The following is a 27,093-nucleotide window of genomic DNA, read 5'->3' as shown; positions in this document are numbered from 1 at the left end:
TCCCCGTTTCCCAGTACTGATAAGACATTTACAGTCAGCTGTGTCGTCGCTGTTACTTACTAAACTCTCCGAGATGGTGGATCTTTTCACCTGGGTGGTCTCGCATCTGTTCATTAGCGACTACAATGAAAGACCACATATGGAATCCCTCGTCGAAGAAGTATTGATAGTACCTTCAAAGAGAAAGGGGTGTCCAAACATCTGGATGCTAGATGTTTCTCTTGGTGAAAGGAGAATTCCCACGACCCACTGGCGCCGCTGAGAGAGCATTTTGCTGAACCCCGATTGGCCGAAAGAGAGCTCAAATGACCAATGTAAATTAAGAGGCGGAGATTGTCGCCGAAATAAAGTGCGGAGATTTTTTTTAGAGAAGAAATGAATTGCAGGGACTGTTGGACTACTCCCACGAGTTCGGAGTCTGAGAAACTACCCCTGGAGTGTTCGTGTTGACGTGAGGGAGAACTGAATTTCAAGAAACCCTTCGACTTTGACTGTTGTATCTCCTACTGCAGGTGTAAATAACTATTTATTTAACCAAGATTAGAACAAGTTGTTCTTTGTATATATAGGGCTGTAAAATAAAGAATTGTTTGGAAATTCTGCTTCGTTATTTGATCAGTCTAGATCAGGACATTACACTATCTTTTCATTGATGAATAATTCTGGTATGCTGTTAATACTCAAGTATCAAGATATGCCTTTTGGAAACCTTTTTTTCTCACCGATTCAAATCAAAATTTGCCACTGAAATATAAATATAATCATAAACTCATATACCAAATTTCATATATCTTTAAGTCATTGCATGTTTGACTTATCGCGTTCACATGCTTGTAAAAATACAGACATACAGACGGTCAACCCCTTAACGGATCTGGTTTCAAATTCGATCCACATCTAAATTTGAAATATTAAAACTGCATATTGACTTTTATCTAGCTTGCTTACTTCATTTTATAGCTATAATATTAACTTGTATTCGGACAGCCGGAAAGACAGATTTTCTAAGAATGGATTTCGTACAAAATTTTATAGAATTCTACAAATTTGGAGTTGAGTCCTTATATCAAATTTGGCCTCGTTTATCAGTTATCGTGTCTTTCGGAGTCGGGGAGATTTAAAACGTGAAAATTTGTCAAAATGTCGTTCAAATTTTTTAACGATTACAATACTTTCTCTATGTATACTTCATATACGAGGGGGGGGGGAGGACCCTATCAGAAGCCGTCTCCCAAAAACTTTCTCGCATTCTCTCTAATAAATTTGTCATGCCAGAAAACGCCTTACATGACACTAGCGTACAATAATTATGAAATATTTTTTTGGAATTTAGCGTTTTTACTGAATTTATAGTCATACTTGGAGAGTATTTTACCGAATAATTTCTGATATGCGATTAATAGTATCAGAAAATATCAAATTTGGGCTTTAAACACTTCTTTCTCAATCGATTGAAACAAAGGTATGGTACAAAACTGCACTGATATCCACAAAATCCTATACCCAATTTGGTATAATTAAGTCACGGCGTTTTTGAATTGTCGCGTTTACATGTTCTGAAAGTACAAACAGACAGACAATCAACCCGTAAATGGATTTAGCTCAAACTTTGACAGGTGCCTACACTAAAAATATTAAATACGTGTGCCAAATCTTATCTATCTAGCTCTCTTCGTTTTGTAGTTATCGGTTATCTTATATTCAAACAGTCAGACAGACACACTCCCTCTGAAAAGAATTTTGCTTAAATTTTGATAGAAATCTGCAAATTTAGTGTGAAGACCGTATTCTAAATTTCAACTGTCTATCTCGAAGCATTTTTAAGTTATCTTTGTCACAAACAGACAGATAGACGTTTTCCAAAAATGTGTTTTTCGAACTCAGAGAGGTCTAAGACGTGGAGATACGTTCAAATTCTTGGGGTCAAATTTTTTAATGATTACTATACTTTCTCTGTATTATCTGTACGAGATTGTAAAAAAATGGCACAATTCATATTTTGCCTTTATCTCACCTAACTAAAAGTATAAGGCATATTTTAACCAAAATTTTTTTTAACCATTTAACCACTTCAAACTTTTCAATAAGTGCAATTTGTGTTTTTAAAGCTACAGATATCACTTATTATTGTACTGGACATATTTATGATGAATGAAAACTCTAAATGACTCACCACATAGCAATGTGACAATACCATCCTGCTAATCTGTAATATCTGCCGTAGCGGAAGTTCCCTACGTCTATAGTGAAGTATTCCACTGCCCACAGTATGGGATAGGGCAGACCTTTCCATTGAGCAGCGCGGTATTCTTTGTTTAGTTGACCAGCTGCGAAGATATTCAAGCTTAAACATCCGTTTTCATTTTTATAATGTAAGGGATTTTAAGTCTAAGCAGTTCTGTTTCTTTGAAGCATATTTTGATTATAAGGATGAATCTCCTTCTAACGAATTTCCGTTTTATATAATGAAAATTTAAAGAAATTTTGATTTAAGAACATTGATATGTTATTTATTCTCCATGCTTACCGTGTATGGTGTCTAGCTGTTCGCCAAGAGAAATAGTTTTATTTAATTTCGACTAAGTTTCATATATTTAACTTGATGTTCGTGATTATGTCAATAAAGCATTTATGTTTCGTGTATTTAACTTGTTGCTAGTGATTCCTTCGATAAAGAATTTAATTTCGACTAAGTTGCATGTGTCCAACTTGATGTATGTGATTCCTTCGATAATGTATTTTTAAGCACAAAATTAAGCCATGCATCAAAATAGGATTTTTACAGATTTAAACCTTTCTTGTTTATTGGGTACATGAGCTTTTTTAAGGATTAAAGTGGTCTAAAGAATTTGCATCACAAAGTGACTAAAAACATTAATATCTGGACAATTTATTTCAAACTGCGCAATGTTTTTTACGAGAATGTAATTTATCTTTTTTATTTCTCACGTAAATTATGCACATAATTAACAGAAATCTCTTCTTTTAACCTTTAGAATATCACACGGTTAAATATTTGGCGAAACAATAAAAACAGCTAGAATCGCATTGCTGCGTTGAAATTTATTGCTCAAATTTATGTAAAAAAAAAAAAAAAAATGTTGAAATTCAGAAGAAAAAAAAATGCACGGCATTAAATGGATTAATGGTTTTTTTTAATGGTATAAAAATTGGTTTCTGAGCAAAAATATTTTCGGAAATTATTACGAATAAACACTAAAATCTCATTTAATTTTTTGTTCATTAAAATTGTAATTGAAAATTTAAAAAAAAACATTACTCCGAGCTGCATATTAAAAACATCTAAAATATATTCATAACAAATTTAGTTGTTCAAGCTCAAATGTTCTAAGCTCTAGGAAAAGAAAAAAAAAAAAAAAAAAAAGCTAACACTCATATACAACATATTAATAAAATTATTGGCAAATCGCTCCAAAGTTTTGCATAATATTTGATTAATTAAAATTTTGTAAAACATCTTTTCTAGGTCAAAGCATATCACCGCCAAATTTAATAGCTCTAAATCTAGTCTGTAAAAAGCCAACACACACACACAAACTTCTTTATGATTAGTAGAGATTACAAAAAATAATTTCCGTTTAAGAAAATCAGAAATTGATTAAAATAATTTTTTGCAATTTTTATCTACTTCTCATATGCTGAAGTGTCATAAAACTTTATAAAATAATTTTTTTAAATAATAGGATAAAATTTTAATGCTATCTTTTATTGTATTAAAATGGTGTAAAAACTTTCTTAAAAGTTTGCAAAAAATTTCTGTTCTGATGAATCAAATAAAATTTAATTTAAATTAATAAATAATGAAATAAGTTGATGTCTTAAAAATCCTTCACAGTCTTAAGGATAAGATATATAGAAGTCTCAGAATTAAGTAAGAATCTAAAAGTTGAAAATGATGACTCAAGCTCAGTAATAATGCAGCCAGAAAATCTTTAAATACTGAAAGACATGATGTTGAAAATTGACAGTTTTTTGCCAACTATTTAAAAATGTTTGTCTTTCTTCCGTTGTGACACGCGCATTTGGAGGAATACAGAGAATTTTGAGAAGGTTTTCTCAAAATGTAAATCTGCTGCTCGTAATGAGACAAGTGTAAGGGGATGACAAGTGTAAGGGATGTCAGAGGTTGACCATCTGTAGCTTAGAACCAATCGCCTCGAAGAGGATGCCAGTTCGGAGAATTTGTCAGTTAATATGGATGGATTGCGTTAAAGACAGCAGTCGGCCACAACAATTCCTATCGATACTGCTCTTTCAGAGCTGGCGGGGTGGTCGGCTGTACACAAGAAGTCTTTAGGATAAGATCTTTTTAAGATTCAACACTATAATATATCAGTAAAATTACACTATCAGCAGTACAAATAATTTTAGCATAAATTATTAATTTATTCTATTCGCACATCCCACAAAACACTTATTTGAAAATATAAAGTATATTATTTAATTAATAAACAAATTATAAATCAACTTCGGGCCCATTCATATATATATATAGTCTCTAAAAAGAAGTATGTCGAAATCTTCCTACTATTCTAATAGATGGCGCTGGTCATCACACAACAATGATTAAGATTGGGAATTTAAAATTGACATTTCCATATAGATGTTTGTTTATTTTTTGTTTTTTAATTCCAGAATTTTACCTTTAGAGCATTCGAATTGAATTTCGATGTATAAAGAAAAAGTCATGCACTCTGTACTGTCGTAAAACTAATAATGTAGTACAGAACATTTTATCTCACCATCTTCATCAAATCCTGGTTTTCCTTGAGCCCACTCCCAGGAAAATCGCTCATTGTAATTGATTGTCTCATTTAATTGTGTCTGTGGTATACCTGAAAAAAGGAGAAGATTTAGTAATAATTTTTACAGCAACAGATTAAAAACATTTTAGAAAAATATAATAAGGAAGCATGGAATAACAGCAAAGAAGGATTTAAAAATAAATGAGCGTGGTATCCCTGAAGCTTTCTTGCATACTCTCTGATAAAAGTGTTTCCCCTTATCCATAACTTAAAATTGCGGTCATCCAATAAGGCCTCGAATGCTTTGCATATTACTGGCGAACAAAAGTTACGAAATATAAGTCTTCGACGTACATCTAGAATTTTTAATAAATCTATCCCGCGAATAAAATTTAAGATTTGACATAGAACTTCAATTGCAGTTACAAGATCACATACCGAATTTCATTGATTTAAGTCACTATGTTTATGAATTATTGCAGTTACATGCTTGTAAGACATTTCAACACCTTGACAGATTTGGTTTAAAATTTGATAAAAATCTATATTTTAGATGCCAAAACTGTGTACCAAATTCTATTTATATAAATCGGTACGATTTTTAGTTATAGAGTCATTAGTAATAGAACAGCGATACAGACAAACTTTCTCTGACTGAATTTGGTTCAAAATTTACTAGAAATCTAGTCCATAAAGAAGTCTATTTAGAAAGTCCATATTACAACTTTCATCTATCTAGCTTAAAGTATTTTTGAGTTATCGTGTTCATACAGATATTCGTACTTAAGGAAGACCAAAACTTATATATTTATCAAAATCTTGAGTTCGAATTTTCTCTTTTTAATTTTTGATTATTTTAAAAATGCAATTTCTGTTTGTTCCACGTTTTTATACAATAGCTGGTCAGAAATTTCTGCATTATATGAAAAAGAAGCAGCTAATTAGAATACAATAGAAGTATTTTTGACTATTTCCACTTTAATGTCAACTTGCCATCCGATTAAAGAAATCATGTATTTTAAACAAAACAACCATTGAGGCAAATGACTAATACATTAAAGCCCCGAATAAAGAGAATATATATATATATATATATATATATATATATATATATATATATATATATATATATATATATATATATATATATATATATATATATATATATATATATATATATATATATATAGTTTTTTTATATTCGAGACTTTATTTTTAAAAATTAAAAATTTTAACATTTCTCTTTATATTTTCCCTTTTCTTGTTGAGAAATCAGTTAGTTCAATTTACTTCAAATAAAATGAAAGATTATATCTGCGAATATATCGATGGCTAATCAAATTAGACAATATCAAATATCACCTCGGATGTTTGTTTGTTTTTTACTTAATAAGATTAAAGAGGAGATAATATTTTATATTAGTGCGCATTAACGAAATATTTATCGAAATTTTTTCATCTGTATTAGGTAATTTAATTATTAAAAAATATTAACTGTAACTAAGCAAAAATGAGTAAAGAGGGGAGCAAGATGTGTCCCATATCATTGTTCCTGATCTTATGTCCCAAGTTTCTAATTATGGCTTTATTTCTTGATATTAAATATTTCTTTCTCTTTTAACATGCAAACACATTTATAAAACTCTTATAAACTACTCCATCTTATGTTATAAAACATATTTATAGTAGGCTAGATACATCCAACTGCATTTTATTTTTAAATGTAATTTTTATCTTTAAACAAATTATCTTACCGTTGCCACAGCATAATTTCTAAAATAATGCAGTTAAAAAATTCAGAATCAGAATTTAACATGTATTATCCATAGGAGAAAATAAATTTAAGAAGAAGAACATTAGTAATAAAATCGTTTGTAATTAATCACGATATAATTTTCAGCAATTTGACATCTCATAAAATTCAAATACTTACCGCGAAGTGTCACGTTGATTCCTCTCAAGCCGACTTTTAGTCCGATTTCTGCTTTCACCTGTTCGTTGATAAAAGATTTGTAAGGAGTCGTTGCCTTCACTGATCCATATTCCCAGCCATAGCCGAAATTGCAGACTGAAATGAAGCATACATTTAAGGCTATGTGACACTTTTAATTGTTAAAAAACTTCAACTATCAGCATTTAATATGGCAAAACAAAAAATAATTAAATAAAAACTTCTCTAAATATTGAAATAAATCCTTTAATCTGTACTTATAAGAAATTATAATAAAAGAAATTTTTTAAAGCTTTTCTGCTGATTTTTATAGATATAATAATGGTCTGCTGGATGGATGTTTGGTCAACAATCACCAACCTTAGTCATCATTTGGTAAAGAGGACCTAGAATATTCAAAAATCTGGGCGATAGCTCCATTAGGACTCGATTTCCAGCTACCGTTTTAGAAAGTTCTTTATACTGTCATGGAAACTACAAAAAGTTGAGAGACAGAGCTGAAGGGAAACAGTAGTAAGTCATTCAGTATTTGAGTTGAACTTGTAGCGAATTGGTAGGAGCGAGGATAGAACCTGGGACCTTGTGGTTTGCAGCCCAGCAACATGACCACAATACAAAAGCAATTGTTCGTGTAGTGTAGCTGTTAACTGGCTTATAAGCTTTCACCACAGACTCTCCCTCCAGTGAGTCGGAGGTGAGACGAACGATATGGCTGTTGAGTGGTGATGTATTATCTATTAGCTGTTGATTCTAATGCGCCTGTACCCTTTTGAGTAGCGCCAAGCGTTACGGCGAGCGTGTGTGGGTGATTGGTTGCTGTTGCGCCAAGTGAGTCTGACGGCTTTGTGTTGCGATGGGTAGATGGCGCCACAACAGCTGTACGAAGGTTGTAAGTTCATCGTCCGAGGGCACCAATGTGGCGGATTGGGATGAGCGAGGACAGAACCTGGAACCTTGTGGCTCGCTGCCCAATAACATGACCACAATACAAAAGCAATTGCTCGTGTAGCGTAGCTGTTAACTGGCTTATAAGCTTTCACCACAAACTCAAGTGAATAGTAGAGCGAAGACATGCACTAAGTTCTCTGTATGAATGTCTTCTAAAATCAATATTGCAGTTTAATAGGAATTTTTGCTTGTATGCTGCTGTTTACCACAAATGCAGTTTTCATACATTTCGTCCGTATTTTGTTACCTATATGTCATGTTTTTATGTAGAATAAAGTTATTTGTTACTGAGCTGAGCCTAACGGATACGTTATTTATTATTGAGATTATGGGATTTTTCCCCGTGAACTGACAAAAGGATTTTTGTTTCTCTATAACAATATGGAAAAAGATAATTATAACTGTATAAAATAACCCTCGATGTTGCTCAAGAATGAATTAAGTTTGTAATGAATTATTATTTATAGTTATTTTTTATTTTTTTATTATCGCTTGCATTTTAAGAGAAAAAATATTTTTTATTAGAGTTCAGATATTTAATTTCGTTCTTGTAACTGAAAGACTGAATGGAAATTGCTATAAGTTACACGATAGTAAAATAGGTTAAATGATATTATAAAGAGATAGAATATCAACCTAATATTATTTCAAGGACTACAAGGTAATTCTGAATATCCATAAATAAATTCCTAAAATAAAAAAAAAATTCATAAAGATACAATTTTAAATGCATGGAGCTAACTGATATTATCATATATTTCAATTTAAAAAAAGTTTTATAATTATTCATGGCAACATTTTAAACTACTTTTTTTCCTGCATAAAAAATTGTTTGCATAGTTGCAGTCTTATCGACTTTCTTGTACTTTTTGAAATACGGTACATTAGCTTCATCATATTGTAAAGAAAATCGAGTTTGCATTTCTGATTAGTTTTTTTTTTTTTTTTTTTTGATGAGTTAAGCACAATTTTTAAAAAAATCTATCTATGGTTTAGATGTCAAGATTACATAACCAACTCATTTACCTTTCCTACTGTGTTCGTTCTATAGAAGTAAATAGTTTTAAAATACGTGTAAATCATATAAATGACATATTTAATCTTTTATTATTTGAGTTAGTATTAAAATAATTGTTATAAAATTTAAAATAGAAAAAAAAGAAAGAAAAAATAGTTTGCTTCATGTTTTAACTCTAAATAATCTTACTTGCCATTTTTTTGTTTAAATAGGGCGAGATAAACTAACAAAATTTACTACTACAAATCAAACGGAATGAAAAAAAAAATCATATTTTAAAAATTTTGAAAAAATATTAAAGTAAATGCAATAAAAATAAAAATATAGGGTTCGATTAGGGTAATTAAGAACAATGAATACAATACGCACCACTAAAGTTTTTTCAGTAATATTTTGTAATATTTGTTTATCATAGTTATAGCCATCTTCAAGAAAAGTGGAAACCAAACTTTATTTAAGACTAGTTATTCTTTCTCTACGTTCGGTCATTTGGAAGGTAAACTTTAAAGTTATATATTTCTTGATTCTGAAAGATATAACGGTTACGAGTAAGATTCAGTTTTCACGTTCAGACTTTCTCCTAAATAATGGGATAATGTTTTTAGTTACCCGTGGCATTTTCAATGTTGGGTAATTAGGAACGGGCGTTTTAATGCAATAAAAATCTATATTTTTCATGTATTTTGAATAATTTATTACAAGATATGAAGTGTTTTTATGTCTACTAACGCAGAAGTGTCCTGCCCCGCCAAGAATCATTATTATTTTATGTCAAATTGGCAACTGATGTTTTTAAAGAATTAACCACGCAATCTGCATGCAGAAAGATTTTTATGTGTGAAAACCACTTGTTAATAATGATTTAATCCTAACAGACGATGAATACAGAAGAAAACAAGGAAACTTATACGAAGGAAGATGGGGAAAAAACATGTGCTGAAGTAGTATCTGAACAATTTGACTCCTTTCAATAAGAATCGGAGGCTATGGAGATGAAGAAAATAACATTTCGAATCCTCCATAATTAAATTTTTTAAACAAATATGTATATTTTATCGATTATGTTGAAGATATTAGAATCATTGACCATTAATCGACCATCCAAGGGATTGATAGGATTGACGGTAGTCAGCTCAATGTAACAAGTTTGATGAAAACTTATTTTTACCTGAATAAAAATTTATTTTCGGTGGCTAATAATAGTTTACAATTGCTGAGATTTAGATAAATTTATTCTACTATATCCTATATTAAGAAGTTTTTTCGGGCAGTGTAAGTATCGGAGAAAAATTAGTTAACATGGAGATTGAACCTTTTACTTGAAATGGAAGTTCTTTCTTCTGTTACTAAATTGAATCACAATTCTTAAAATTTCTAAATAATTATATATTTCTTCCTTGTGTCTTATAATCTTGAGCCATTTCTGATTTTATAAGGATTCATTTCCCGACTTTTCCTGATAAGATTAAGTATAGAATAATTTTAAATTATTCCAGATTGAAGATATTTAATAGTTATGACAATTTATATGCGATAATTCATGACATAAAATTTATTTTTCTTTAAAAAAAGCAGTAATTTAAGATAGTTGGGAAGGAGCAATAAAATAAATTTTGAGGCAAAAAAACAATGATTTTTTTTTTCTATCATTTCAAATATATTCTATTCACATCAGTTTATTACTGTGATCAGAAATCAAAACAAATCCTCTCAATTAATAATCACCCCATTGTCATTGGGAAATTAGGTAAGAACTGAGATAATTATGAATGTTGCTGTAATTGAGCCTTAATTTATTAATTAAGCTGTTGCTTTAATTAATAAATTAATTTGGAAAAATAGACCTTGTTTAACGAGCTCTCTAGAACATAATTATGCTTTCATATAAATTACAGACTAATTTTTTTTCTCATAAAAAGATTTTAAATCGTAGAAAATGACAAAGTTCTGTGAAATTCATTCCTAGTTATCTGAACTAACTCTAAATAAAATATTATTAAAATGTAAATAAAACTTTAAAAAAATAGAGAAAATGCATTAAAAGAAAAATAAATAATCTTCTTAATATATTTTAGTCAGGATCAATAAAAAAAAAATAATATCTCTCCTAGAAAATCGGATGAGAGGAGGTACATTTCTTACAATAATAGCTAGAGAGAAAGGAATCAATTATGATTGCCTAAATATATAATGCGTAATATAGTTTAAGTCTATCCGTCAGCCATTATAAAGCAATAAGAATTATATATAAAAGCTTTCAGAAAAACACAATGATATCAAAACGAAAATATAAAAAATAAAATGCATACAAATATGAATAAAATTAAATAAGTCGAAAAAATCGTTTTCTTCCGAAAATGAAGTTTGTATTTTTGCATTTCAGCTTGTATTAAACTTGAATAAATCATTCTAATTTTTTTTAACCAGAACAAAACAAAAAATAAATAAAATTTATTACAATAGAGTAGACAAAAGAAAATTACTTAAAATCACAGCTCCAATAAAAAGGCTGATGGTAACACGGACAAAAATATAAAGCCTCTGTAAAATAAAAATAAAAATATGATAAAAAACATATTCTTTATTCTTATAATTTGATGAAACAAGAAGATACGAACAAAAAAAATTCAGACTCATTAAATAAATACAAATGCTTGCAAAATAGAAACGAACGCTAATAATAATTGAAAAAATGTTGTTAATATTCCCGAGACTTAATCGCGCACAGATCAATTACGTGATCAAAATTATTTGAATCTATAAGTTTTGCATACAGATTTATCAAATATAATAAGAAAAAGAATCTTCTAAAAATGTATAATATTGCTATTAAATGGAGATCGAATTCGAGTGCCTAGTTTAAATTATTTCGGCATGTTTTACATAATAAACGAATGCTCTATCCTTTTTACTTTCTCGTATGCTTAATATAGAGAAAGAATTGTAATCGTCAAACAATTCGAACGCGAGAATTTGACAAATCTCCAAGTGTCAGACCTTCCTGAGTTAGAAAAACACATTTTTTGTAAAATGTCTGTCTGTTTGTCTGTGACAAAATTGACTCAAAAATGCTTTGAGCTAGAGGGATGAAATTTGGTATACTGTCTTTATACCAAATTTATAGATTTCTATCATAATTCGAGCAAAATCTATTCAAGGGAAGTCTGTTTTCTATCCGGCTATTTGAATATAAGTTAACACAATAATTACAAAACTAAAAGAGCCAAATAAATAAAATTCGGTGCACAGACTTAACGTCTATAATGTAAACATACATGCAAGTTTAAGCCAAAACCGATAAAGGTATGTACCATCTGTCGGTCTGTACTTTCAGAAACAAGAAAAGACGATAAGTCAGCCATCTTACTCTCCACGAAGGCACACGGATTTAAACCATAAAAACTGAATGACCGGACCGCCGCAACAGCAACATTGGTGGGAACTGTGGTTGAGTCCTAAGGGCCGTCACCGGCCACGGCACAACCCTCCCCGAAGGAAGTACGTCCCGTCATCGATGGAAGAAGTCAGATCTCCCACCTATTAGTGTACCCTCCAGGGTGGCGAGACCCAACCACCGGATGCCGGAAGCATCTCATCCTCATTTCGAGGTGCCCCCCGGGGGGGGGGTAAGTAAAGGCGATAATTCAAAAACCGAATGATTTAAATATATCGAATTTGGTCTAGCATTTTTAGTGACAACAAGTATAAAACTGCGTCAAATGTTTGTTTCAATCGGTTAGGAAAACGCGCCTAAAACACAAATTCGATTTTTATATACTATTTTCGCATACTAAGGAGTAATCACCAAAAATGATGCGATAGATTCAGTAAAAATGCTAACTTCACACCAAAGGTGAATATTTCCTAACTATTTTAAGCCAATGTCTTGAAATGTATTTTCTGGGATAACGCCTTTATTAGAGAACTAGCCGCCTTTGGCGACTAGCCGGTTCGCCAATCTTAATGCTCGTTAAAATTTTAATAATTAAATATTTTATGTAATTCCTACTTTAATAGCTTCTTCATTAAAATATTTCAAAACTTCAAATTTTGATAGCCATATAATTCACTCATAATATTATAAAGGCCTTCAGTCATAACGTAATATGTATCTCTCTCATTTTCTGTTAGTTCCCATAGAACTTATGCTTTAAATTAAAGTGGAAATGATTAATCTGCAATTAATATAATAATATTTTTTACTGAAACAAATCATTTTTTTAATAATATGATTACTGAAAACAGAGTCACTGAGCGTTTAAACGTTATGGGCACTAAAGAATATCTTTCTTAATTTATGTAATATCTCAAGAATTTGTCAACAAAATTTTCTCAGATTCATCATGAACAGATCGATTCATTAACAATGTTTCATTTTAAATGCATCAAACACTAAGAAAATAAAATGAATCGTTTAAAATAATCGGTCAGAAACAGATTTAAAAAAACTACTTAAAAAACGATGTACTTAAAACTATAAGCATATGCAAAAAATATCTAGCTAACATAAATGCAATTTAATTACAAAAGCATGCAACTAATCTAAAAATAATTTAAATCAAGAATCACCCGTTGATAATATTGTCAACAATCAGAACACAATGCGCATGCGTGAATTTTCTTCGCCAGTTACGGTAACGCAAATGCATGAATTTTTCTACGCCAGTTGGGGTAACGCTATGCAGATTAGACATTTTTAATTTCCTTTATTCTGTGTTATTTTAATTCAAAAGTACTTCAGAATGAATCTGAAAAAATCGATTAATTAACCATGTTTAATTTTAAATGCATCAAACATTAAGAAAATAAACAGAATTGTTTGAAATAATGGGCCGAAAAATGTAAACCCTGGCTCCTAGCCTCATTACTGTTGGGGAAAAAAATACTGAAGCCTTACTCATTTGGCGGTGGGGAAAATGGAAGATTTTTTGGGCGGGAAAGTTAGTTTTTAATTAATAATTAAAATTCTAATTAAAAATTCAAAAAAAGGGACCCCAGGTGCACATTCCCGACCTCTAAGGTATACACGTACCAAATTTGGTAGCTGTAGGTCAAATGGCCTGGCCTGTAGAGTGCCATCACACACACACACATTGAGCTTTATATAAGTATAGATAGATATGCGAAAAAGTTTTGGGGAAACCGAATTGTATACCTGTTACTTCAGAGATATAGCACTATTGTCATATTTAGGAAAGCAAAAGAGCACATTAAAGTAGATTTCATCAAAAATAAAAATTTCTGCAAACTTACATCTTTTCCTCTTATTCCTATGATAGTAAGATAGAAACAAAAGGCAACTGTCAGAAATCCATAGAGAATTCCATACACCACCGTATCCGCTGTAACAGGCCACCTGTTTTCTCCATAATAGGTGGGTTGGCCAGGTTCCCTAAATGCCTGGAACACTCCGCTCCCCATTGTCTTAAAAATAGTAAGGAAATGAAGTTCAAAACGGGAAGTTTGCAAATAAGGAAAATCATATATGTTTGTGCTTATGTTTTTGTACAAAGAATCCGAATATAAAAAGCCAGAGTTAGAAAATCTAATTTAATATTCAGTGGTATATTAAATGGTGGCTATCAAATTAAATTAATCCCAATATCTATAAAGGTGAATTTCGGAAATCATCAATTTATCATACAAATGATCGAGTCAGGTCTCTCAGATGCACAGCTTCTTATATTAATGAGAGACTTCTCCTACGCACGCTAATATTAATAAAATACATAAATGAAACTATTATTCTCTTAACGGAACTATTATGCTATTAGATCTGACTTCAATAGAAAAGTTCACACACACGATAAACAAGTGTAAAGCTACTAAAGTAAGTCGCCTTTAATATCTGTTCGCAATTTCATGTCTAAAAATACTTATTGAGAGAATTATTAGCATCGTGATAAGCATAAGGGATTTAATTAAAATTAAATACAGCCATTATCCCTGCCAAACCAGATGGTCGTCAAAGGCAATTAATAATTAATAAAAATAAATTTAATTCAAAACAGGTATACGGCAATTTTAATTAATAATTTCTAATTATGATGATGTACTTAACCATCATTTGCTTAGTATGTTAAATAAAGTGTATTATATTTAATATGTTATATATTGTGGATAATGCTTAATATGCTAAATAAGGTGAAGACAGACGTTGTAGAAGTTTCTGGCAACTGAAAGTCGCAATTCGTAGCTTAACAAGAACAAGCATAAATCATTCGATAGAAAAAATTCCATCGGAAGTATTTCATATATTGGTGCATATGGTAAGTCAAAAATTTAATATGTGAACTTCACAGAATTTAAAATAGTAAGCTTTTTTTTCTACTTTTTTGTCGTTTGAGTTTTATAATGATTTTTTGGAATCTAAAATATAAACCTTTTTTTTTCTTTGTCGTTTGACAGTTTTATTATGACTTTTCAAAATTTAAAATAGTATTTTTTTTTTTTTTTTGTCCTTTCAGAGTTTTATAATTAATTTTCAGAATCTAAAATTGTAAATTTTTTTAGTCGTTTGAATTTTATAATTAATTTTTGAAATCTAAAGTATAATTTTTTTTTTTTTGTCGTTCGAGAGTTTTACAATGAGCAAGTCTTATTAATTTTGCTTAAAATTCTTAATTTGTCTTTCTTGATTCAAGCGAGCGTTTATTCACAACGCACAAGGTAATGTGATATTTTCAAGGTAAAAAGTAACATTTTTCATTAACCCACTACTTACTGAATTATTTTACTATCAGGTTTCAGTTTTATTTTTGCACCATTAGATAAGTTTTGACGTAAAATAATACCAGGAAAGAAGAAAAATTTTCTTATTTAATAAAAAAACTTGATTAATGATTTTTAATTTCTACATTTAGCTGTTGCTTGCTATTGGAGCTACGTGCGTATTATTTTTTAAAATATCGGCCTAAAAATTATTAAGTTACGAAGATATTAGCATGATTTAAATGCAACTTTTAGTATTGTCAGGAAATATAGAGTTAAAAGATTTGAAAAATTAAACAAGAGATTAAAATTTCATAAATTAAAAAAAACACTTACCAAACCCAACTATTTGAATTCTTGTTTTTATATAATATTCAGTTGCTCATTGACAAACTACGCCCTGAAACGAGACTGAGAAAGACTTCCTACACGTTCACAGGAAGTTCGAATTCGGAAGATGAACAGGAAATTCCGTTTTCTGTTTTCTTAATCGAAGATTCAATCTAGTCAAACGAATAAAATTGTCTGATGACAAAATTAAGGAGAATTATATCAAAATTTAAAGATTTTTAAAAAATTAAAATTCTAAAATGATTTACATCAATTGCAAATTAATCGTTTGCTGTTTACAAAGTTAAGAACAGTGTCAAAATTTCAAGTTTCTAATTCTTTAAAAAAAAAAAAAAACTGTGCTGAAAAGATTTAGAAAAAGTCTAAAATTATTTACAACTACTCTAAATTAATCGTCTTCTGTTTACAAAACTAAGAACAGTATTCTAAATTAATCATCATTAGTTTACATTGGAAATATTCAGTATTAGAGAGAGAACGTAATCGTAATTATTACAATATCATGTCATTGGTTTTGATACATGCATTATCGTAAATAAAAAAATCATTAATTTAAAAAAGAATAGGATTTTTTATTTTAAAACATCGTCATATAAATAATTCCTTTTGTTCGAAACATTTTAGCATAAAGATGTTTCAGACTGGATTCATTTAGCTTTCTTTTATTCTGGAAATTCACTCTTAATTATATAGCTAACACTCCCACACAAAAATTATTTTTAATACCGTTTCAATGTCCGTATCTGGACTGCCGTAGACAGACAGACATAATATCAAAAATGGTGTTTTTAGATTCAGAGAAGTCTAGAAAGTGCAAATTCTTCAAAATTTCCATATCAAAAGTTTGGCAGTTACAATATTTACTTATTTAAAGGAAAAAAAATCATTCCTAATATTGCATTAAAAATCATACTACAGTTTAAAATTTTAAATAATTTTTCTTGTATTCATTTGAATTTTTCGGAACTGGTGTTTTTGTCGTTTATACGAAATATCCAAAGAAAAAGTAAGATAATTATAAACAAATTCGTCTTCGCCATTTATTTGAATGAATCTCCACATTTCAGACCACGCCGAGCCCGAAAATATATATTTTGGGAATTATATCTATATGTGAACATAACGTAAAAACGCTTAGACAAGGTGGATGAAATTTGATATGTGCTCTTTACAACAAATTAGTATATTTCTATCCAATTTTAAATGAAATTCGTCTACAAAAAGTGTAACTTTCAACCAGTGTGCATGCGAAACCGATAACATTAAAAATTAGATGTATGAAATTTGGTATATAATCTTATCGCCAGAAATGAAGATGTGTAATTAATTTTGGATAAAATTTCCAGTGGGACAACTTTTTATCGTATATTCACGTATATATGAACGCGAAAATTGAAAAACGCAATGGCTTTGATAAATGAAATTGTGCAAACTTTGGTCTTAATCAGTCGCGGTTTTAGTTTAGTTTAGTTATATTAACGTCCCTTTTAAAGCAACACTAGGACTTTTTGGGACGGACCTCGTAATTTTGAACCGCGGTCAGATGACGAGGACGACACCTGAGCTGGCATCTCCCTCTTCGAAATTCCACACCACACCAACGGGAGAAAGTTTGGTCCCAATAGATTTAATGCGCACCAGAGCCGCTTCCACGACGGTTATTCGGTGGAATCGGATCTCGAAATTGAAACCCTCCGGTTCCGAAGCCGAGACCCTACCACCAGGCCACCGCGGTTCTAAAATCAGTCGGGAGTAAAAAAGAATAAAAAACGCGACATATTGTGCTATTACACGCGAAAGTCAGGGAATAGGATAGAAAGAGCAATTTTGCTAATTGACTTTCCAAGGATTTTCCTTGATCCATTCAGAGAATGCTGTCGAAATATACGAGAAAGTTGAAGAGAGAACTATCCTCTCCGGTTTTATGTCTATATCAACGGGTTTTAATCCTAAGACTATGTTGAAAAGACACAAAATGTGGTATAATGCTTGGCGTAAGTCATTTGTGGTTCTCTATGTATGTTCCATAGCTCCACCAAACTTTGTACACTTATTCTTTAAAACAAAAGAATACTGTCAATTTTTCAAAGCACCAAAATAAACTAAATATTCAACTTATTACTAATTTTCAAAATTTTTGGCTTTTTTCCCACTTTGAACTTTTCTAATACTATTTTTTGTAAATTTCTTATTTTAAAACGTCTTTTGACGTTTTAAATACGTTTTTTTATTCGTTTTAAAGTAGTAATTTAGCAATTATTAATCATTATACAAACATTGCATACAAATCCCGAGATTTCTCGTTTTTAGCAGGACGAACGTTGTGGCCGAGTCACACGATATCTCGTTTCCATGTGTTTTTTTTTTTTTTTTTTTTTTTTTTCTGAATCGATGCATAACCAGCCAGAAGTAAATATTTTTATTAAGCTACCAGGGCAATGAAACCTTAGGCATTCTTATGACAAATGATTAGCAAAATAATTGAATGTCGACATTCTAAGCATGTGGAAACAACCAGTCAGTATAGCCAGTACTTCGGTATATTTCCGCCGATCGTTTACCGTACCTTATGAAGTGTTTTATTACTGTACATTTTATTTCAAAGTTCCTGTTTTATTTTGTAAGGAAACAGCTTTTAAAATATATAAAAAAAATAACAAATATATGTATAAAATATGTAATAATATTTAAGAACACTTTACGTAAATATAATACCAAATGCAAATTTAAAATGTGCATCCTATTGCTTGCCAAGCATGCTTCTAGAGCGTTCAAAAATATGCGGGCCCTGGAAGTACGTTGAGCACGCAAAGCGCCGTAAACAATGTGTTTACAACGAAAACCAGCTATCGAAAATAACGACAACAAGTTTACACTCAAACGAAAACAAAGTAAAATTTTTGCGAGAAAATAAAATGAATGTTCAATGACAGCAGCTTCAAGCTATGCGACTTATTATAATGTTTTTTTAGTTAATGAAAAATTAACTATTTGATTAACTGTCTCAAAATATTCTTTGAGATCTTTCTTCAGCATTTGACAATAAAATGTACAGTGCTAACATAACAAATATTAAAAATCTATGGAGAAAATTATCTAGCGACAATTTTTAAAAATCGTCTGATCCAGTTTAAAACATTTCAACGATAAAAAGATTTTGTATATTATAATATTTTTTATACAAAAATAGTTTTTGTATTAAATAAATTAGACATGAAAGGATTTTAATTCCCTATTATATCATGAATTAGTTTTTGATAAAAGCGACAATCAACCTTCCATAATTTTTACTGAAACCAAGAAAAATGGTCAAAACTGTCTTTTCAGTAAAATTCAAATGAAATTGGAACAACAGGATTATGCTGTGTGAAATAAATGAATGATATGAAAATACGATAATTGTTGCAAATAAATATAAGATAATTATTTGAAACGAGCTTTACCATACAATAGCAATTAATTTCTGAAAAGGGATATGACATGAGAAAGATTACAAATAATAACTGATATTCAAAATTCAATTAGTATAAAAATGCTTCATTAAATCAGCTGGGTGGTGGTAGAGTTCGGTCCCTCGTGGAGACCAACTTTTTTCACTTTATACCTATCTTTAGAGTTCACTTTAGTTATTTTATAAGGACCTAAGAACTTCGGTCTTAGTTTTAGTCCAGTTCCAAATTGGGTCCTTTGGATTGCTACTAGATCACCTTCTTTGTATATTGAGGCTCTCTTTCTTTTGTTGTACGTCTTTCGATTCTCAGATTTTATGCTTTCGATGTTCTTTTTGGCATCTTTCCTTAGAAATTCACGTTGTTCTTGTAATTCTTCTGCCATTTCTTCTAGCAGTAGGTCTTTGATTCGGATGTCTTCCTTGTTACGCATTTTGGTTCCTACTAAAAGTACGAGTGGTGTCCATTTCGTCCTTCGACATTTAGTGCTGCTAAGTATTCTTTGTAATCTGTCGACGTATTTGTACCATTTCGTTGAGTCGTCTAACGATAGCTTGGTGACGACTGGAGTCAAAGTTCGGTGTATTCGTTCAACCTGACCGTTTCCACGAGGAACACCTGTTGTTATTTGTAGATGCTGTATGTTTTCTTCAGTACAGTAGTCGTTGAATAACTTTGAAGTAAACGCTGAACCTCTGTCAGAGATAATTCTTATGAGATTGCCAAAGATTTTCTGTTGTAGTTTTAACTTTTCTAAGGCGCTTTCAGCAGACACAGTTTTGACGGATATAGCCAAGTAAATCTGGTAAATGCGCCGATTACGATGAAAATGTGTTAACTTTTATTTGTGGAAAGTAAAGGGCCATTTAAAAATCCTCCTTTTTTTTGCCAGTTTTCTTATTAGTTAAGATACATGGGACGCAATTAACTATTACTTTTTTAACGATGTTGGTTAAATTTCGAATAAAAAATTCCTATTTCACAATTTCTTCTGTTTTCGGTACTGAGAAGTGACCATTCTAGTGAACCAATTTAATTAATTCAGCTTCCATTGCTTTAGGGGTTACGATTAATTCTCGACTATTTAAGTATTTGTAGAGTATACCATTCCGCTCAAAAAATTCTTCTGATTCTTGCTTCTCTAGAAGCAACTTCAATGTTTGATGTTATCTTTTTCTTGTGCTTTTTTCAACTTTGAAGTTAATGTCTCATCACAGATTATCTTTACTGGATATCGACTAAGAGCATCAACATGCTTCATTCGACTTCCAGCTCTGTGCTCTGTCATCACTGGATATCGACCAAGAGCATCAACATGCTTCATTCGACTTCCAGCTTTCTGCTCTATTTCGTAATCGAATTCTTCTAATTGAAGTGCCCATCTGGCTATGCGAGTCATTAGATCTTTTTTATGCATAGTCTTCTGAAATGCTGCACAGTCAGTTACAATTTAAAAATGTTGTCCTAAAAGATAAATGCAAAACTTCTTTAATGCGTTGATAATTACAAGTACCTCTAGTTCATAGCTGTCGTACTTTTCTTCAGCTGTATTTGTCTTCTTCGACATGTAGTAATCTGGTTGTAATTTTCAATCTTTGGCTTCTTGTAATAAAATTGTGCCGTACCCTTGTTTACAAGTGTCTGTATGCAGTTCTGTTCTTCTTCCATACTTGCAAATATGCAAGAGTGGGTCTTCAATCATGATTTTCTTTAATTTCTCAAATGCTTCTTTTTTTTTTGTTGAGTCCCAAAAACAAAAAGGTTTTCTTTTCTCGTTAAATCGCTAAGTGGTTTAGCTATCTTTGAATAGTCCTTGATATATTTGCGGAAATACCCGGTTAAGCCGAGAAAACTTTGTACTTGTTTTATTGTTAATGGTTCTGGGAATTTTCGGACAGCCAGTGTCTTTGCAGATGATTTAATAGTTCAACTTTTCACAATGTGACCTAGAAATTCGATTTTCTTTTTTAAGAATTGGCATTTCTTGAATTTAATTTCTAATCCGCATTTTTTCGCAACTTCGAACACAATTTTAGTTTTTCTAGACCTTCTTTTTCGTTGGAATTACGAGATCATCTAAATAACTGATTACAATTTCTTTCCGGGTAAGATCTGTAAATATACTTGATACATAGCGTTGGAAAACTCCCGGACTTGTGCTTAGACCAAAAGGAACTTTGTTAAATTCAAATTGTCCATCTGGAACAATAAAGGACATATACTATCAGCAATCTTCATCAACATCGACGTGGAAGAAACCATTACGCAAATCTAATGTAGAAGAATATACCTTTGCTTCTTGCAAAGTGTCCAAAACATCTTCGATGAGAAGTAAGGGAAATTTATCTTTCACAAGCTTGTGGTTCAATTTTCTGTAGTCAATACACATTTTCGAAGATCCATCTTTCTTTTATACCATTACGATTGGGCTTGCATATTCCGATGAACTCGGACGTATAATGCCTTCGTTGAGCCATTCTTCTATTTGTTCGTTTACTTCTTGTCTTTCTATGAACGCTAGTCGGCGAGGTGGTTGACAGACTGGTACTTTGTCTTTCAAGGTAATTCTCGTTGTGATGTCGGTAGATGTTCTGGTTTGTAGTCTTGTATTAACTTCTCAAGTTCCTTCTTGATTTGACGATTTTCAACATGATGCAGATCTAGTTCTTCTTTTCAGCAGATATTTGCATAAGCAGTGCTTGATTCCCATATTTGTTGAATTTAACTCCTTCTTTGGTGAAACTTATCGATGCTTGTTCCAAAATGTCTCACCCAATAACTGCTTCGAATTTTAATCTATCGGCAGGTACAACATGCCAAGTTAATGTAATTTTCATTGTCCATTTCAAATTCATATTCAAAGGAACCGATAGTTGTCACTTGTGCTTCGTCAATACCTGTGAGAAGCATTTTATTCTTCGATAATTTTGTTGGATCCATTATTCCTCTGCTTCTGTTCTCTCGTAGCAAATTTACGGTACTATCACTGTCTATAAGCGCTGTGATTTTATTCTTTCCGAAAAATATCTCTTTAGTACCTAAACCTTCCTTAACGATGAATGTGCAAGTTTCCTTTGATTCATTTATCTCTTTTTTTGGCGTTTGTTTTCTTCGTTGTGAACGTATTTACTTCCTTCGGAGGTTCTTTGAATTTCTGCGACTTTGAATAGTTCGCCTGAGCATGTTTGGAAGCATTGTAGTTCAAGTGTTTTTCGTGATTTTTTTTTTTTTTTTTTTGTAATACCCTTTGTGTGTGCTGTCTTGATTTCTTTGATGGATTTCGTACTTGGTAACAGGAGCTTCATGATGTTTGTTGTAATTTGTTGACTCTGGAAACTTCTTATCTGTCCTGTTATACTCGAATTTTCTCGGTGCTTCTACGATATTTTTCCATGGGTTTGAATTCTTGTTTCTTCACAAATGGACTGCTCGATTTTTGTTTCAAAGTCCTTTAACGTCTTCGAATTCTTCTGCTAATTGGGCAGGAGAGTTCATATTTGTCCATTCATCAGGTAATATTTCTTAAATTCAAAAGGCGTTTTTAGTTTTAGTTCATCTGTTATGATTAGATCTGATAATTTCTCGAAAGTATCTATCTTTAATCCATTTATCCAGCCGTTGAAGTAAGTAAGTAAGTGAAGTAAGTTCATGGTAAAAATCAGTTCTCGTTTTTCCAAGTGCTTTTTGATGAGTGACAAATAGTTGTCGAAATTTTTCTGGAGTTAGTTTAAAACGTTTCAGCAGTAAGTCTTTAACGTGTTCGTAAGAGTTAGCTTTGTCATCAGGCTCTCTCGCTATGATGCGAGATACTTCCAGCGGTAATAAACTTAATAAATGAGAAACCTAATTTTCTTGATTAATATTCAATCTCTGTGCTTGACATTCAAATAATTTTAGATAAAGACTGATGTCTTCTTTCAAGTTGAACCGATGTAGAAAATTTGACACTTCTTTGATGAGAAATTTAGTATCACTTGCTTCGGATGTACCAGCACCTAATATAGATTGCATTTGGATCTTTTAACTTTTCCAACTCAAGTTCATCTTTGCGCTTGCGTTCAGCCAGTTTGTCCTACCGTTTTTGTTCCTCTAACATCAACTGTTCCGAGACGCAGTTTTTCTTCTTGTTCTTCTTTACGTAATTTTTCTTGCTGTTTCTCCCTGGCTTTAGGATCTTCAGCTATCGTTGTATGCAGGTTTATAGTTAGGTCTTCGTCATATTTTTCACTACTAGTAATTAAGTCTTTGAGTGTGGCGATGGTTCATAGATTGATCCGTGTTTAAATTTAGTTCTGTGGCTAAGACGAATAAATATTCCGAGATAGGCCATTTTAAAATTTAAATTTAATTTTTGTTAGTAACTAAAGGAATTAACGGAATTGTCACGCTTTCAGACAATAACAATGATGCCGCTATAGTATGGCAAATTTCGTTTTTATTTATCAAAATTCTCAAGACAGAATCATATTGCACCAAAATATACGATGAAATACGCAAATTTTTTTTCATTTAGAAATATTCTAGACCAGTAACGTGTAAAGACAACTGTGCGAGCTAAAATACGTAATACTTAATTTGAAATACTTCAATTATTAATTTAAAAAAAACACTTTTATAAAAAAATTTAATATATCAGTTGTCTCATTTCGTTGTAATAAATGCAGAAAGAGTTTGAAAGAAAAAAAAAAAGATTTAAACAATGTAAATCTTGTTTTAAAAACTGTGATTAAATTTGTTAAAATATGAAAAAGAATTTAATCATTCAAAGTTCTTTATACAAAAATCCAAACAATTAGATTAATATAGAAGTTAACTACTTTGAGAAAAGAACTTTTTTTTTAATTACAACATTAAAAACAAGCACATGTAAAATCTTGAATCAGCAAATTCTAAAAATGAGCACACGTTTTAATGGAAGGCATAATAATTACGTCAAAAGATATTCTCATAATATTGAATGGAAAATTGCCCCACAGCTGCAGGAAAAATGTAAAAACAGATCAGTGATCGAGAAATTATTTTGAGAAACCTTTTAAACTTAATCTAAACATTTCGAGCTTCGATCAACTTTTGTTTAGATTAAATCGCTTGAGAGCGACAGATAAATGAATTCTTAACGAGCTAGGAGGCGTCAGCGAAGGTCAGTGAAGCAAAAGAAACGAAACTGCATAGCTTTGCAAATTTGGCAAGTGCCAACCAAGAAGCATATAGAATACGATAAATCAATTCGTTTTTAAATGAAAATATACAAATAAAACAACTTGAATATTACGTACGATTTCCTCAATATTTAAAAGCTATACTTGCAGAGCATTTTGATAGTTGCTATTATATATACACAAATAGGAAAATAGTATTTCAAAAAATATAAACTTTCATGATACTTTAAAAATATGAATTATTCCTTTTAATCAGCTAAAAAACAATTTTATAAACAACAAGATTGCGGCTCTGAAATTCTTCTGTAGTCTTTCTTCCAGATTTTTCTTTTAATGAAAACAACAAAGACACAGTACCTGATATAGCGATGCCTCACTGGTGTTGTTGGAAACGTTTTAAGATATTTTAGTTATTAATTCCCCTTAGAGATCGACGTTCGGACGGAGATACTGTTGATCGCCACTGTTGAAAGAGGAGCTTCTGAAGTATATTGGATGTATACACTGGAGATGAAGCTAATGAACTCTGTGGATGGGTTTTCAGAAGAACTTGAACGACGAGATGACTCCACTTGAACAGGAATGCGTAGTTATTGTTAGTATTGAGAGGCAAGCCGCGCGTTTATATTTCAGTCAGCTTTTTTCATTTCAGGCATTAAGTCAATTTAAAAAAAGATTAGGAATTCAAATTATGCAGACTAATTTTTAATTCCGATCAATATTTAAGGAAGATTTTAAATCAATCCCGGACTAGCACCCAATTATTTCTGTGGAAGTCTAACCCAATCTCCCCCCGCAAAAAGTTAGACTCTTCGGATAAAGCGGGGGTTTGAATGGCGAGGTGTCTTTTAATATTTATGGGTTCAGTTTCACAACTAAGATCAAAATAATGTAAACGAAAGATGAAGAGATTTCTTAAAAATAAAAGAATTTATTTAAAATTAAAGGGAAAAGATTACAGGGGAATATTTACAGGGAAATAGGAAATGGATCAAAAGAAACAGAAAGTTAGATAATTCCCTCTAGAAGGACGTTAGAAATGTTTAAAAAAAAAAAAAAAAAAGTGCATTATATGATTGAAACAACTTACCGCGTAATTAGCGAGCGTAGGTGCGCGAAAAGTCTTCGTCGAACGGTGGTAGTCGGCCTCTGCCTGAATATTAGTTGTGTCGGCGTTTCGTAAGCTCGACAGACGGTGTTGATCTGGAAATCCGACATTCGGCCGGGATAAATATATTGTGACGAAACTGGGACCCTAATCCCCCTCAAAGTCGACCACTTGCGCTTTCACATACTTAGCCCACCGATCCTTCCACAGACGAAAATACTACTGGAAGGCTTTCTTTTGGAATGGTGTACATCTCCATTGTCGCATTCTGCATTATCTCTTCTCTACTCTCAAAATGGGATCCTTTCAATGGTATCTTCAAATTTGAAAAAAACTAGAAGTCGCAAGGAGCCATATCTGGACAGTAGGGAGGTTGGGAGGCAACTGGAATTTTGTGTTTTGCCAAGAATAGTGTGGCAAATGAGTCGGAGCATTGTCATGATACAACTGCCAGTTTTCGTCATTCAAAGGTCTAGTTTTTTTAACCGAAAAATCGGCATAGAACCTGATGATATTACTCTTTTGTCACTGTTTGTCCTTCCGGTGCGTATTCCTCATGCAATCGTCTCCACCGATGTTTGACCATTTTTGAATCACTCCTAACTTGCTAAATCTTATGAATTGTTTCACTGTGGGAATCATCAAGCTTTTGACAAAATTTGATGTAGTATCTTTGCTCAACTAGTGCAATCATTTTGAGAGAAATCAAAAATCCGACAAAACTTATAACAACACCTAACTACTCAGCAGCCAGAAGGCAGCGACTAGCACACTCGTACAGGGAGAAAAAAATTCAAGCATGCACATTAAGTAATCATCCACTGTGCAAAGTGCCGCAGCTCTAGCATCATTAACGCATGCAAGAAAATTAAAGGTCGGATATTTTTTAGACAGCCCTCATATATATATGCATATACACACAATTAGATAGTTCTATGTTAAACAATCTGGTCTGTGGGGCATTAACACACATACACATTATCCTTTATTAATGGAAGAGGTTTAGAATTTACTCATAATTAAACAGAAACGATTATGTGCACGTAAAAAAATACATTTGATATACAGGCAACACCCAATATACATCTAGTAACTAAAGATATAAAAATATTCTTGTTATATATACTTAAAAATATTTTTAGTTTATTTTTTAAAAAATTGTTTGAAAATAAAATTTTCATCACTGAAAAGCCAATTCTTATATTTTAAAGTGGTGTGTCATATAAAAGCAAATGAATAGATATTAAATATTGAAACACATTCCATCAAGAAGGCAATACCTTTGAATCAATACCAAAGATTTCTGATATTAGGGAAATGAAATTACTTTTAATACATAATCAATTTTTTTATAATCTCCATAACATTCTTAAATAGCTTTGAAAAAGGCTTATAAATATAAATTAACCATTTTCAAAATTGCCATAAAGGACATAAAAGAAAAGTTAGCTTTTTCAGAGAATCAACAATAGTACTAGGCATCCAATAAAATACCAAGTTGTTCATGTTTCTTGCTGAAAGATTAGAATAAAATTAAATTCGAAAAAAATAATTTTTATTTTTTTACATTTACTACAATTTACATTACTACAACTACAATTTTACACATGTATTAATAAATATTTACACATT

General features: G+C 31.2%; 1 protein-coding gene across 2 annotated transcripts in view; it reads right to left on the bottom strand.

Annotated features, from left to right (window-relative positions):
- Nucleotides 1–15,833, bottom strand: part of LOC129957143 (dual oxidase maturation factor 1-like) — a 37,540-nt gene extending 21,707 nt beyond the window's left edge. For both annotated transcript variants that reach the window (XM_056069310.1, XM_056069309.1), the window contains exons 1-6: nt 15,731–15,833; nt 13,937–14,107; nt 11,167–11,224; nt 6,700–6,834; nt 4,764–4,856; nt 2,174–2,327 (exon numbers count right to left, since the gene is read on the bottom strand). In XM_056069310.1, coding sequence (XP_055925285.1) covers nt 2,174–2,327; nt 4,764–4,856; nt 6,700–6,834; nt 11,167–11,224; nt 13,937–14,104 — 608 coding nt within the window. In that variant the 5' untranslated portion in view covers nt 14,105–14,107; nt 15,731–15,833. The remainder of the gene's footprint in view (nt 1–2,173; nt 2,328–4,763; nt 4,857–6,699; nt 6,835–11,166; nt 11,225–13,936; nt 14,108–15,730) is intronic.
- Between the last annotated feature and the right edge of the window lie 11,260 nt (nt 15,834–27,093).

Source organism: Argiope bruennichi, chromosome 11 (assembly GCF_947563725.1).
Source record: "Argiope bruennichi chromosome 11, qqArgBrue1.1, whole genome shotgun sequence".
Classification (NCBI taxonomy): Eukaryota; Metazoa; Arthropoda; class Arachnida; order Araneae; family Araneidae; genus Argiope; species Argiope bruennichi.
Note: the sequence above shows the minus strand (reverse complement) of the source record. Positions and strands in the feature narration are given on the sequence as shown.